Raw genomic sequence first — 14618 nt, forward strand, 5'->3', positions numbered from 1 at the left:
AGATGTATTTGAACTGGGCGAAGAATGGAATGATGTGGAATGTGAACCATATCATGTCAATAATCTTGGGGAGCTATTTGACAATGCACATGATGGTCAGACATGGGTCCGAAGAGATATAGAAGGAACAACTGTCGATAACATGGTAACTAATTAAAGGTGAGGTTATGAAGGTTGTTCTCTGTCTATCTGTCCATTATCACTGATTTCCTTATATCGTTGATATCCTCACTTGGCGAGCTCTTTATTTTTATGGCAGTAATTTTGGATGGAGATTTACTGGGATCGAGGCTTCTTCACCACAATAGCTTTACTGTGTCGTTCGTAGATTTCATTGGATTGTCCAAGTGATTGAGCCAGATGGATGCATTTTTTTTATTTGCATATATGCTTTGTGTAATAATGTTGTACATTAGTTATATACAGAATTGGTGGTTAGATCTTATTTTTCAATATATAAGATATCATATTGTTTATATGATGAGAAAATGGAATGGCCGACTATATTTTTTGCATCTATCTGTGTTGTGTTATTCTATTTCCATCTTATACAAATTCCTCGAGAAAACTATTTACATTGTCAATGGCACCTAACGTGAATAAATAAATAAAACAGACTTCTCCAATGTGAAGTGGACATAGCCTAGTGGTACTTGGCTGTTTCTACTGAATTGAGGACTCCAGTTCAAATACTAGCAAATGCATATTTTTTTTCATTTCTTCTCTAGTGGCGATTCCTAAAACTTTTTAAATTCTGTCTGCTCAGATTTTTTTAAATTTCTTGAACTTTTTTATTTCTAAATTTTAAAATAAACCATTCAAAAATATATTTTTAGAATATGTGGTTTTTCGCTCGTCCTAACATAATTTAAATAACTATTAAGAAAAAAAATATGTTACGTCCAAATTTCACGCGGTCTATCCTAATCGGGTCGACAACGAAATAACACGTGGCTTTTTTGTGGTGCTAACATAATTTAAATAACTATTATTTTAAGACAAAAAATATGTTACGTCTAGATTTAATCCGCGGTGTCTGGACCACAAGTGTTTTTTCGGTAGCGCTAACATAATTTAAATAACTATAATTTTAAGACAAAAAAATATATTACGTCCGGAATTTATTCGGAATGTCCGGACCGGATTGACAATGAAAAAACAGGTGATTGTTTGGTAGTGCTAACATAATTTAAATAACTATAATTTTAAGACAAAAAATTATGTTACATCCGGAATTTATCCGGTCTGTCCGGACCGGGTCGACAATGAAAAAATAGGTGATTGTTTGGTCGTGCTAACATAATTTAAATAACTATATTTTTAAGACCAAAAGTATATTACGTCTGTTTTTCATGAGGTATGTCCGGACCAGGTCGATGACGAAAAAACGCATGCTTTTTCGGTCGTGCTAAGATAAATTAAATAATGATTATTTTAGGACAAAAAATTGTTACGTCTTGATTTCATCCGGTCTGTCCGGACCAGATTGACAAAAAAAAACGTTTTTTCGGTCGTGCTAAGATAAATTGAATAACTACTATTTTAAGACAAAAATATGTTCTGGGCCGAGTCAACAATGTAAAATAAAGTGGTTTTTTTTCGTACTAGGATAAATTAACTAACTACTTTTTTATTAAGACAGCAATATGTTACGTCTGGATTTCATCCAGTCTTTCTAGACCGGGTCTACAATGAAAAAACACGTGATTTTTCGGTCGTGCTAAGATAAATTAACTAACTACTATTTTAAGAAAACAATATGTTACTTTTGGATTTTATCCGGTCTCTCAGGACCGAGTCGGCAACGACGCGGTTTGTATTAGTAGAAAATAATTTTTACTAGTGCATTTATGAAGTTTTATAACTAGTTCTTATTGATCCGCACAAAAATAAATTAGCTGAACTAGATTAGATAACTGGAGGTTAAATCTGCCCTAAAAAAATCGAGCTTAAATTTACTTGATGTGAATTTAACATTTTGTGTATTTGCGCAAATTATTTTGCTCTCCCTCCATTCTTTCCCTCTTTTTTCAGTCTTATTCCAAATCATTCCCTCCGAAAAATTGAGCTTAAATCTACTCAGTCAGAATTTAACATTATTTTTATCTCCGACAGAACGTTTGCTCTCGCTCCGTTCTTTCCCTCTTTTTTTTTTTCAGTCTCACGTTATTTTCCAAATCTTTCCTTCGAAAAAAATGAGCTTAAATTATTTTGCTCTCCCTCCAGTATTTTCGGTCTCAATATTTTTTTTCTCACGTCTTTCGTTGTCGCGCCATTTATTCCCTCCATTTTATCCCTCCAAGAAAATCTAACTGCCCGTGAAAAACTCTATCTCCTCTCTCTCCATTCTCCAACAAAGAGCTCGTGGGTGGGTTTTCTTCTCCAACGAAACTCTATCCCCTCTCTTCTTCTCTCTGCACTGCTCCTCCCCTCAGGCCTAAGCCAGGCACCAATCTGAAGGTAAGGCACCATGGTGATTTGCTGGCCAGCCGCTCCGCGTGTCCACACCTCTCCCAATCTGTGTTGGCTGCCATCCTCTGCACCTACGCCTCCCCGCCGACCAACAACCCTGAGTAGGCGAGCTCCCCCACGGCCGCTGAGGGCCACGCGGCGACGCCTCATGCCCGGTGGCTGTGCGCTGCACCGCTAGTGCGGTTTTGCCTCCCCAGCGCCTACGTCTACACCGCGCGCGCAGCCCACGGCCCTGCCGCCATGCTCCTGCATCTCCGCCTCCCTTCCTAGTTCCTACACGTTTCACTGCTCAGCTGTGTTGCCAAATCACACTCGGGCCTAATTCCATTTCAGCACTATACTACATTACTAATTTGATATATATGTTCTCTGTATGCAGGTTTTGGATCAGATGCAGTGATCAATCCTAGGTGACAGAGCCTATTAGGCTAGAACAGACCAATAAGCAATCCAATGTGTGATCTTTTTATATTCCTCTGTCCTGGATGTTGCAATCTAGCCGAATAAACCACTTTTGCTTTTGATCGTTCACTGTCCATCTATGCATTTTATCTCCTTGCGTCAAATTAAATTTTGTTCTTTCTATCAATTACTTGTTTCAAATTGTTGGCCAATTAAAATGGACAAAGGAATTAGTGACTGGCAAATAAATCCAAATTGGAATTAGTAAATTTATTGTTCAATTTTTAATGTGTTGACACCTCTATTTGAAAATTGTTCATTAGCTAACAGAGGTATCTAATAACCTGTAGGCTAGCACCTTTCTCATCAATACAAACCATAGTGGTACTTTTTTGGACAACAGTAGAGTAAAATGCCTAAAGTTTTAGCCAATTCTGAAATTATTCTTCTAGAGCAGTAGAGAAAAGTGGTACTCAGACTGCAATACATAGGTTTATGCTATTTTTGTTTTGGTGCAGCAGATATGGCAAGGAGTAGAAGGCGGTGCATTGTTCAAAGCCATGAGGAATATTTGTCAGAGGAACACATTGCAGAAGAAAATGCCCCTAAACAGCTTGCCACACCATCTGAAGAGAAACAATATGCAGTGATGTTCAAGAGGGTAATGAAGATACTGATGACGATGTTGGAGAAGTCAATGAAGATACTGATGACGATGCTAGTATGAATGCTGGAGAAGGCAATGAAGAATCTGATGATGATGTTAAAATTAATGTTCGAGGTAAATACTAAATCTTGATGGTAAGAAATAATGAAATTATTCTTCTTATCCTGGACTGTTGAGCATCACTTTTATCTTTGCAATTTAACATTGAACAGATGAAAATGGAACAATTGAAACACGTGGGAAGACAAAACTGAAAGATATTTGGAACCTTCCGAAAGGTCTTAGGATTGTGGTTCAGTGCAATGATCTCAATCAGGCAGTAGGAGATGAAGCTGGAATTTTGTCTAAATTTCTTGGAATGGTAGCTAGGAATGGTACTTTGTGTAGCTTAAGCTACACAGACTGGAGATTTCTAATAGGAAAGAGAGAGAGAAAAAAAATGAATTAAAAGTTAAAAAGGACATTCTTAAACAAATATCCATGTTCAGGACAAGGTTTTGCAACTACCAACCAAGCAATCTACTGTAGATAAGGTCATTCTCTTCCTATTTGTTATGTCGAACTCACTACATAGCATTATATGATCTCAATATTGTTTGCAACTGTCAACGTTTATTGTAGCTGTTCATTACAATCTTATGTCTTATCTTATTACACAGCAATCAAACTTATGGCCAAAATCACCTTGAGAAACAGAGGAAGATTATTTGTGTGAAGGCTAGTCTTCACTTTTTTATTGATTGGAACTGACAGTGTTTGATTATAAAAATAACTAGATTATTGTAGTTTGTGCCAATATTTTGATATTCCGTGCAGAATAAAGGAAACATGAACCAGAATGATCACATGCAACAAGGGAAGAATAATTCTAATGCTTATAAGGTAAATTTTCACTTCTGGAGCCACCTAATATAAAGATAAGCTATAGAATTCTATTTGGTATAATATGTTTGTACTTTATAGTTAAATTATTGAATCTTGATCCAAATAACTTTGTACAGAAACAACAGTGCAACATAGTGGACATTATGGATGCCAATTCATTGGAGGTAAAACTTTTAATATGATGTTCTTTTCCATACTTAATTGCTCTTTATATAGAGATAATGCTGATGGACATATATTTATGCACCAGATTGGAACTAATGTATTCTTGAAAAGCTGGAAAAATCGAAATAAGAATGTGGTTGTTGCTTCAATTGTAAGCTGTGATCCAACACGCAAAGTTGCAGGTATTGAGCTAGGAACTGAATACTTGATGGTGCATGTTCATTTTCCATTGGCAAAATATGAAGAATTGATCAGGCCATACAAAGGCTACAAAATTATTGGCAATGTCGTACGACTTGATATTGCGTGGCCAGCAATTTTTGTACGGTGCTATTTCTCAAATTCTTTAGATGTGATCTTCTTTCTTCCAATACTGTATCAATGGTTGTTTTTTTTTCTGTTACAGGTTGACAAGATAAATGGATCATGATCTGGGGCAATATGGTTACTACAAGGTGGACAACTGTCATCTAAAGATCCCTTGTGAATATGATGATGACTGTAATGTGGAAGATGGTGGCAATGATAGTGGCAACTTCAGATGCATGTTTTTTTTTCTATAGTTTAGATTACATTTGTGCATGATGTTCTGAACAAAATTTAATGTCATGACTTATGAGGATGATTTTCCATGTAATACAAAAAATTCTCTTTAATTACTATTAGTTTTATGAATGACTTAGTTTTTCTCATGTGTACATCATTTGAGTTTATGGGCCTCTAACCCAACAAGATAATTGTGCAAAGGCATGCTGGAATGAATAGTTGCCTATATTGCAATACTTATAAGTGTTGGTGCAACTTGATTATAGCCATTGCAAGGATTATATATAATTGTTCATCACCGAAACTGCCAACGCATACAAGTATGGCTGAAAACTATTTACTTTGTTGCTAACTAGCAATGTTTATTCTTACATGTTACCAACGATTGTGTATGTGTTGTTATTGGTGCTAGCAACAGCAGCATAGGTAACGCATATTAAATGCGTTGATACAGACCCTAGCAATGCTTATTTTCACTTTTTGCAATACATATATGTATTGCTAAAGGGAGGTTCCTCTTGTAGTGCCGCCGCTCGCCCAACAGTGCCGGTAAATGGGAATTAATATGACTTGTGAGCCCTGTTTTTTTTTTTTGCTGATTGGATTTCCACGTCAACGCCTTGTAGGATTGAAACCGCTCCGAATCTAATAGGATGGTAATTTGTCCGGTTTCAATAGTTTGAGGTTTAATATGTCTGGTTTTGTGGTTCGGAGGGAGGGGGTAATTCATACTTTTTCCAATAATAAATACTAAAAGGTCTGTACTAAGCAAGAAATGTCACAAAATAGTAGTACAATATACTAGCAAGGAATAAAAAAAAAATATTCGTTCTCTTCGCTATGTGTTGATTCTGTCATGGCAAAATTTACTACAGGACACTCAAACATTGTGTAATTTGAAATTAGATACTGTTAAAACGTGTCATGGCTAAAAGATACTTGAATAACTAGTAATTTACTGGAGGACACTTTCAGCTCAATTGAAGAGAAATTATTGAAAAAAAATGAGAATGCCGATAGGGTCAAAAACAAATACAGTGTATGCTAGTGATATACTTGTGGTGATGGTAAATTTAGAGTTGCACAATTTCTTAAATTTTACTTTATTGCCGTGTGTTGGTATTTCTTACTACATTACTGCAGAAATATTATGGTTACAGAGTTTATCCGCAAGCACACGTATATACCATTGTAGCATTTCACCCAAGAGTATTCCAAGGGTATCGTATTTGTTTAATCTCGTGGGAAGATCATAGTAGAAAGAACCGTACTAATAATTTATATGTTACTTGTAATAATCATAGTCTAAGCAGGGGTTAATATAATCCAAAGGATAGGTTGACACACAAGCATAGCACTACTCATTCTCATACTAAATTATCTAAGCTAAGTGGAAAGAAAATAGAAAAGAATCTATTCCTATACTTCTTGTATACAAATTATACATACATTCTAATTATACGATTAACTAGCTAATACCCTCTTTCTGATGCCTTTCTAGTACTTCGAGAAGCCACCCCTAACTGTCGAGTTCCTTACGACAGCCCGTCGTAACCATACAACCGGGGCTAAATACGGAGGAGTACCCTTCCCATGAAATTAACTTAGGACTATATACACGCGCGGAGGAATACCCGTAGTGAGCTATCACCATCAGCGACCCACCTCTCATCCGCAGCATATAACCCCAAATAATGATACCCAATAATCTAGACACTACGCCTAAACTACCAGATACTACTCTAATATCATCGTCATGACAGAGAATAATTGCAATAGCAAACATTATACCCGTACCTATGCAACTCCCAGATAAGCTAGCAGTATAATCAGTATAACATGAACATAAAGCAAAGTTGGCATTCGTATACTCAGAAAGTATTTCAATGCAAAAAAAATGTATAAAGACGAATATTCTAAACAAAGTACAAATCTTACAAAAGAGGAAAGGAGAGCTACTAGAGTCATACCCGAACTCTTCCGAAGACTTCCAGACTCCGATTTCTATTCTATTCCTACTCCACTAGCTTCATACTACTAAACTAAACGTGAGAGAAATGAGAAAGCTCATGCTTGAAGTGTGTGAAGAAATGAAGAGAGTGAGCTCCTTAAATAGGCAGGTAATGACGGTTATGGCAGTTGGAAAGGTCGGTAATACCCTCCGACCGCCATATCCAACAACATATGGCTCTTGCACTGTCTCATGTTGGGACTATCCAACAACATGTTCCCCAATATGTGTCCACATTATTAATTTGGTATCTCCATACCATGATCCATGAGACATGATCATCAATTAATACATGTACTGATCATTTAAACATATTTGTTCCACATATGATATTTGATAAGGGATCCTTTAGAAATAGTAACATACAACATAAAGAGTCTCATGAAAGAATCACATATTCATTAACCAATAATGAGTTATCTATTTCAAGGAATAATGTCGGATAAATATGTAAACATAGTATGTGATTCAATCATCTCTATGATTGCCTCTAGGGCATATCACCAACAGTCTCCCACTTGCACTAGAGTCAATCACGCATGTCTCTATTCCCATTGCCCTAGTGTGTGCCTCATGCTTAGGCTGAGAGAGTGGCTTTGTCAATGGATCTGCAACATTAAATCCATATGTATTTTGCATATCTTCACATCTCCTCTACCCACTATCTCGCGAATGAGGTGATACCGCCGTAAAATGTATTTGGAATTTTGATGCGATCTAGGCTCCTTTGCTTGCGCAATGGCATCACTATTATTGCAATAGAGGTTCACAGGGCTGGGAGCACTGGCCATCACACCCAATTGAGAAACAAATTTCTTTATCCAAATAGCCTCCTTTGCTGCTTCAGAAGCGGTAATGTATTCAACTTCTGTTGTAGAGTCAGCGACTATATCTTGCTTGGAACTCTTCCAGCTCACAGCGCCTCCATTTAGGCAGAACACAAATTCAGACTGCGGTCTAAAATCATCTTTATCGATTTGGATGCTTGTGTTGGTGTAACCATTTACAACGAGCAGTTCCTGTCCTCCATAGACTAGGAACATATCCTTAGTTCTTCTCAAGTACTTTAGGATATTCTTTATAGCAATCCAGTGACTCTTACCTGGATCTGATTGGTATCGGCTTGTTGCACTAATTGCATATGAAACATCTGGACGTGTAGATAACAGGCATACATGATGGATCCAATTGCCGAGGCATATGGATTCACACTCATCTTGTTTTGCTAATCAGTCGTTTGAGGACACTGATTCTTGCCAAGATTAATGCCATGTGACATCGGTAAGAAACCTTTCTTAGAATCTTGCATGTTGAACCTCTTCAACACATTGTCAATGTATGTACTCTGGCTTAATCCAATTAGCCTCCTTGATCTATCTCTATAGATCCTTATGCCCAGAATATATGCTACTTCTCCAAAGTCCTTCATTGAAAAACTATTTTCCAACGATGTCTTAACGGATCCAAGCATAGGAATATCATTCCCAATCAACAATATGTCATCTACATATAGGATTAGAAACACCTGTGCGCTCCCACTAATCTTCTTGTATACACAAGGCTCTTCTTCATTTTTGACAAAGCCCAACACCTTGGCTACTTCATTAAAACAAATATTCCAACTCCGAGATGCTTGCTTCAACCCATAAATGGATTTCTGCAACTTGCATATTTTTTAGCTTATTGTGGATCAACAAATCCCTTGGGTTGTGTCATGTACACATCCTCATCAAGATTTCCATTAATGAAAGTTGTTTTGACATCCATTTGCCATATCAAAAATCGAAATAGGCAGCAATCGCTAAAACAATCCGAATAGATTTTAGCATGGCGACTGGTGAGAAGGTTTCATCATAATCAACACCTTAAATTTGTCTAAAACCTTTCGCCACTGTCACGCGCGGAATTTCTATCCAAAATTCCAAACGCTTACATGTGTGTAAACCCTCGTACAAGAATCAGCCAAGGCACACAATAACAAATTGATAATAGAGTGCAATCATTACTCTAATTAATAAGCGAATATAAAGTTATTACAGAGGTAGATAGTTCCTCTCAAACAATAAAAATCCATGCAGCGGAAAAATAAGATGAACGGCGCAGACGACTCCATCCCACAAGCAGCTTGACCAGGGCTACACCTAATCCTCCACACCTTCAGCATCACTGTAGAACTCTTCGTCTGATGAATGATTGCAAGGTGAGTATATGACATACTCAACAAGTCACGCAGCAAATATGCAAGTGCAGGGAATAACAAAGAATGGCATAATATAGTCTCATTTGCATAAATGGCATTTAATAAATACTCCAGAATTTAATAAAATAGTAAAGTATTTAATTAAACAGTATTAATCCAACGCTATACAACATACCCGTTGCATAGGCCCAACCATTCTGAACAACCAATCCCGGCTACACAGTTCTACCTCCAAACCAGGAATATACCATTCCAAACCAGGAGCTAAACAAATTATTATCATCATCATTTAATATGGTGAGAGGTATGAAACTAAACATTATTAGACCCGCCCATAACCGCGGGCACGACTATTCGAATAGTTTTACTCTGGCCATGTCGCGCCCGGAAAAATTACCTTTTCCCAAACGCTAGTGTATTAATCCCCGTCCCAGGAAAAGCCGAGGTACACCACTCAAACATGATACAAAAGGCACATCTTTATTATATCGATAATATTTACATTATTACAAAGACACTTAAGGCCTGACAATCAAAAATAAACAGCAGCGGACTAGCGGGCCTACGGCTCCATCTTCACAGGCGCTCAACTGGGGTATAAGCTAGGAGTCCACTTAGGACTTCTTCTCCAAAGCTTCTCGTACTGAAGGGGAGGGAAGATAGAGCAAGAATGAGTACAACCACAGTACTCAGCAAGCCACACCGGGAGATGCATGATTAATGCAAGGGGGTACAAGGGGTAATAATATAGGGGTTAAGTTTTGCAGTAAACAGCATTTAAAAGTCACTTAGTTGCCCAAAGCCATTTTATAAAGACGATCCTAGAGCTACACTGTTATTAATCAAGGCCGTGAACCCTCACGAACCTGCCTTAACCCAAGGCCTACGATGATTCAGACCGAACTGACAACCCGACCTAGGTCCCAGCTTGTCCCAAGCCAACCCAGGCCAACCATTCCACATTATAGTTGTTAAGCAAATTTTAAGAAGTAAACCACTAACTTGGGTACATTGCTAGGCTTGCCCATAACCGAGGGCGCGGCTATTCGAATAGATTATACTCTGATCAGAGGTGTAAATCTTTATCCACAAGACACGTCTTCCTCACGTCTAACAACGCGCCACATACCACCACGGCATACGGACGAAAGACGTGACATAGTTCCCAACCCATCCTAGCCATAAACAAGAGTACCGACCTAACCCTGGCTACGGCCGGGATTCCCGAGACGGGCAACCAAGGTTGAGCCCCTAGCAGCAGGACACCGGCCCTGTGCCATGACATCTCGACTACCGGGCCGCAGCTCATGTAGCCTTCATTTGTCCTAGAGATGTCCATCGGGCCCCGACTTCGTCCATCTCCATCCGTGTACCTTTGTTTATAACCAGACTGAGCCACAAACTAAGCCTTACCCACTAGACATGTGGAAGTACGGTAGTGCTTTGCAATAGAGGCCTGAGCTTAATCCTTATATTGGCCGGGTGCTACTTCCCACAACTGGCATGCACCCAAACCCCACCGGAAAATAGGTTTTAGGGGTTTTGAAAGAGAAAGAGAGGTGTATGTCCAATTCCATCATAATCCAACCATTCCATAGTGTCCAAATGATATGAGAATTCCCAAAGTCTAAAGTTATAAAACCACCTAATGTTGCATAATTAATCAGCGAAGAATCTACCTAAATTCATACTAGTGGAACCATGAATAGAGTACCCACTAGTTGGGGTTTTGTTTATCCTAGGGTGAACAAGGTAATAATAACAATAGCAATAATAATAAGGTCATAACAAAGGTAAATAGGCATGGCTAAATAATACAGTGATAACGCGGGAATTGAAATAAAGCGATAATGCATTAATTTAAATCAAAATAATTTTATAAACTAGGATTCAATATGCTCAATGATGATGTGACTTGCCTTGCTCAAAGAGAACGGCCTTCCGAACCTTCGGCGACGATCGCAAACCACGCTTCGGGAACCTCCGGAACGATAGAAGCTACACGAAGCACAAAAGCAAAGCTACAAGGCTATAAAGAAGCAATAACAATACATAAAAAGGAAGTACATGGTTCTTTAGGTTATAACAAACATTAGGAGACTTGAACGGGTCGATTCAGAGTTCGTATGACCAAGGCATGGTCATTCGAAGTTTAATGCTGTTATATGGAGATTTGTGGATTATTATAATTAGGTTTTACAACTATAAAACATGTGTAAGCGCTAGCCTGGAAAAGACAGGAAAGCTGCGCCGTTGACATGCGGACCACCTAAGGGACCACGGTGGACCGGGTACACAGAGACGGTCCACGGGTCGATAGAAGCAGATCCCGTGTGTCAACCGAGGCGAGTGGCCGACAAACGGACTCCACTAGATACCAGACGGGCTGCACACGTGGAAACCACGCGGCTACCAAGCGGGCACACTAACACGGTCACCACACGCACAAGCGAACGACTACCGACACCGGTACACGGGTACCGGGGTCGACAACCGCACAACGGGCACGGGCGACACCGATAGGATGAGAACGAGGGCAGCGAGAGGAGAGATCCTTACTACCACGCAACAAGGCATGGGAACGACGACGAAGAACGGGCGCGGCGGAGACAGACGGGAACGACGGAGACGAATGGCGAGGGGACGACTTCGGCAGTGATCCTTGGACGAAGGCGAGACGCGGCCGGCATGAGGCCTGACGACGTGGAGCCGAGGACGAAAACGACGATGGGGCTGCAGCAACCTTGACGAAACGCGGGCGACGATCAGCACGGCTTGACGGAGGGACAAACGCAACGACGACCGAGAACGACGGGAGGACGACGACCGGAACCGGCGAGGAGGCGACGAGGGCAGCCGGCAGCAGCTGCACGGAGACAAGGACGGCATGGAACACGCCGCTGCGATGCCGACGACGGTGGCGGCGCAGCGAGACGATGAGCCGGCGAGGATGAACGGTGAAGACGACGACGGACACCGGCGGTGTTCCGCCGATGGGGAGGCGAGGCCAGGGGCGACCTTGCCGCTGCGACGCTGGAGGAGGAGACGGCGACGTCGGCCAATGCACGGGCACGGCGGGAGGGGCTGCCGGAGGCGACGTCGACAATGAGGAGGATGGATAGGCCGGCACGGGTGACGGCATTCTGGTGAAACAGAGGAGCAGCCGGAGGAGAGGACAACGCTGCGACGCCGACGGAGGAGATGGCGACGTCGATCGGCGCACCGGCGACGAACAGCAGCCGGCCGGAGACGGTGCAGTGGCGGCAACACCACTGGACGCCGGCGGGAAAGCGCCTCTGGTGCTCCCCACGCTAAACGGAGGACAGCCCGGGGGTGAGGAGGAGGCTACGTGGCCGAGGGTGGTGACGGCGTAGCCGGAAGGCGCACGGTCGTGGCGGGAGGTGCGGCTGGAGGTCGACCGGCGCCGGAGAGAGAGAAGGAGAAGGCGGGGAGAGGTGGTGAGGACACGGGAGAGCATGGGAGGGGGCTAAAATAAGAGAATGGAGCGAGGGGGTTCCATTTTATAGGAGAGGAGAGGGAGCCGGCCACGGGAGAGGTGGGAACGGCGGAATTTGTGGCCGGCGGCAATGGAAGGCGGTCGGTGTTGGCGCGTCCGTTCCCGGTGATTGGGACGCCGTTCAAGGGGGAAAATGGGGGAAATCAAAGAGGAATCAATGGAGATTAATTCCCCCTATTTAATTTGGAAAAAGCCGGCTTGAATGGGGTGGATTTGGAGGAGGAACAACGCTAGGGTTCACGGGAGAGAGAGAGAGGAAGGAGGCCGGCGGCTGGAGGTCGGGGACGCGCCTGGCAGGCGGGACCCATGCGAGAGGCGCGCAGTCAACGCGCGGCAACGGCGCGCACGCGCGCGCACATGCGCGGCACGGGTGGGAGGCGCGGCTCGGCTTGGGCCGGGCAAAGCCGAGGCGGCCCAGGAGGAGAAGAGGAGGGAGCTGGGCCGAAGGGAGGGGAGGAGGGAGGGGCGGCCCGGGAGAAACAGGGAAAACAGAGGGAGGATTGAAGGACTTTGGGCTGGACTCGGCCCAAAGGAGGGAGGAGGATTATTTTTAGTTTTTCTTTTTAGTTAATTGTTGTTGTTGCTTAATATATAATTCCGGTGCTCTGAAAATTCAAGTAAAATTTGAGAGCTCCTTTTAGACCAAGGAGAATTTAACAAAAATTTTCTGGGCCACATTCGAATTTTTCTTATACGTATTTTAGTGTTTGCCAATTTCTTTTCGAATTGTAATTAATTCTATTATTCCTTTTATAAAATGATTTTTATTTTGGGATGAATTTATCAGGACGTGACAGGTCAGAGGTGTACCACTGTACCCACAAGACACAACCTCAACATCATGTCAACCATGCGTCGCGATACTTAACAAGTACCCGAATAGAGATTGTGACAATACCCTCTGCATAACACAATTCAAAGCAGTTTACTATTCCTGGATCATAATCACCCCCTTATAAACAAGGCATAGACTCCCCAGAAACCCCCGTGTGCTTATCTCCGCCACTTCACAGTCTGGTGCTCCAGAATGAACCATACTATATAAAAAGTAAAGCCGTTGCCCACGCTGGCTTGTGGTTGGCACGGTTAATGTTTCACAACCGAAAATCGTGAACCGGTCCTTAATTGTCATGAGCACGACCATCAAAACCATGCGCTCACAACCCACCATTATCAAGTTTTAGTTGGCAAATTAATTAATTAACCAATCACGATTAACCATCGTGAGCTATCATTAAGCCATCATTAAATAATAGTGAATCATAAGTTATCCCATTTATATGAGCTAATGTCTCTAAGCATGGCTAAGCATCCTATGCACTTTTAGCTAAAACTATATAATGTTCTAGCTAATCCAATTATTAATCAAACGACAAAGTATAACAAAGGCAATAGGTTATTCCCACCCAATGACATTCGAAAATAAATGCAGTAGTTGAATAGAAACAATAGCTTTAAACGGGATCAACATGCTCAAAGGATTGTTTGGGATATGTGTGACTTGCCTTGTTGGCCTTGGAACTCTTCAAAGTCTTCTCCTGCAAAATCGGACTCTCCAGGAACGTCGGAATCGAAGCATAAAAGAGCAAAATCACCAAAACAGCACATAAACAATCATGAACAGTACATGTGGATACTTTTAACCTGTAGATCTCAATTTTAGAAAAATTTAGAGACTTGAACCAACTAAATCCGAGCTAAGATGAATTAGTTATGAGTTTTTAAAGATTAAATCGGATTAAATCAATTATTT

The 14618-nt window shown here is 41.3% G+C and overlaps 1 protein-coding gene across 8 annotated transcripts; it reads left to right on the plus strand.

Annotated features, from left to right (window-relative positions):
- Positions 1-2384: 2384 nt before the first annotated feature.
- Positions 2385-5289, plus strand: LOC4335520 (uncharacterized). 8 transcript variants are annotated; one of them, XR_010740888.1, is made up of 9 exons: positions 2385-2460; positions 2852-2927; positions 3396-3655; positions 3754-4074; positions 4201-4258; positions 4358-4423; positions 4543-4590; positions 4677-4913; positions 4998-5289. XR_010740888.1 is itself a non-coding variant. In XM_015777880.2 (7 exons), the coding sequence occupies exons 3-7, from the start codon at positions 3602-3604 to the stop codon at positions 5019-5021; spliced, it is 429 nt and encodes a 142-aa protein (XP_015633366.1). In that variant the 5' UTR covers positions 2385-2460; positions 2852-2927; positions 3396-3601; the 3' UTR covers positions 5022-5289. The 8 variants fall into 8 exon arrangements, 4 of the variants coding, with proteins under 4 accessions (XP_015633366.1, XP_066165807.1, XP_015633365.1 ...); XR_010740887.1 differs by lacking the exon at positions 4201-4258; XR_010740889.1 differs by lacking the exon at positions 4201-4258 and having other exon boundaries at positions 4677-4773.
- The last annotated feature ends 9329 nt before the right edge of the window (positions 5290-14618 follow it).

This window comes from Oryza sativa, chromosome 4 (assembly GCF_034140825.1).
Source record: "Oryza sativa Japonica Group chromosome 4, ASM3414082v1".
Taxonomy (NCBI): domain Eukaryota; kingdom Viridiplantae; phylum Streptophyta; class Magnoliopsida; order Poales; family Poaceae; genus Oryza; species Oryza sativa.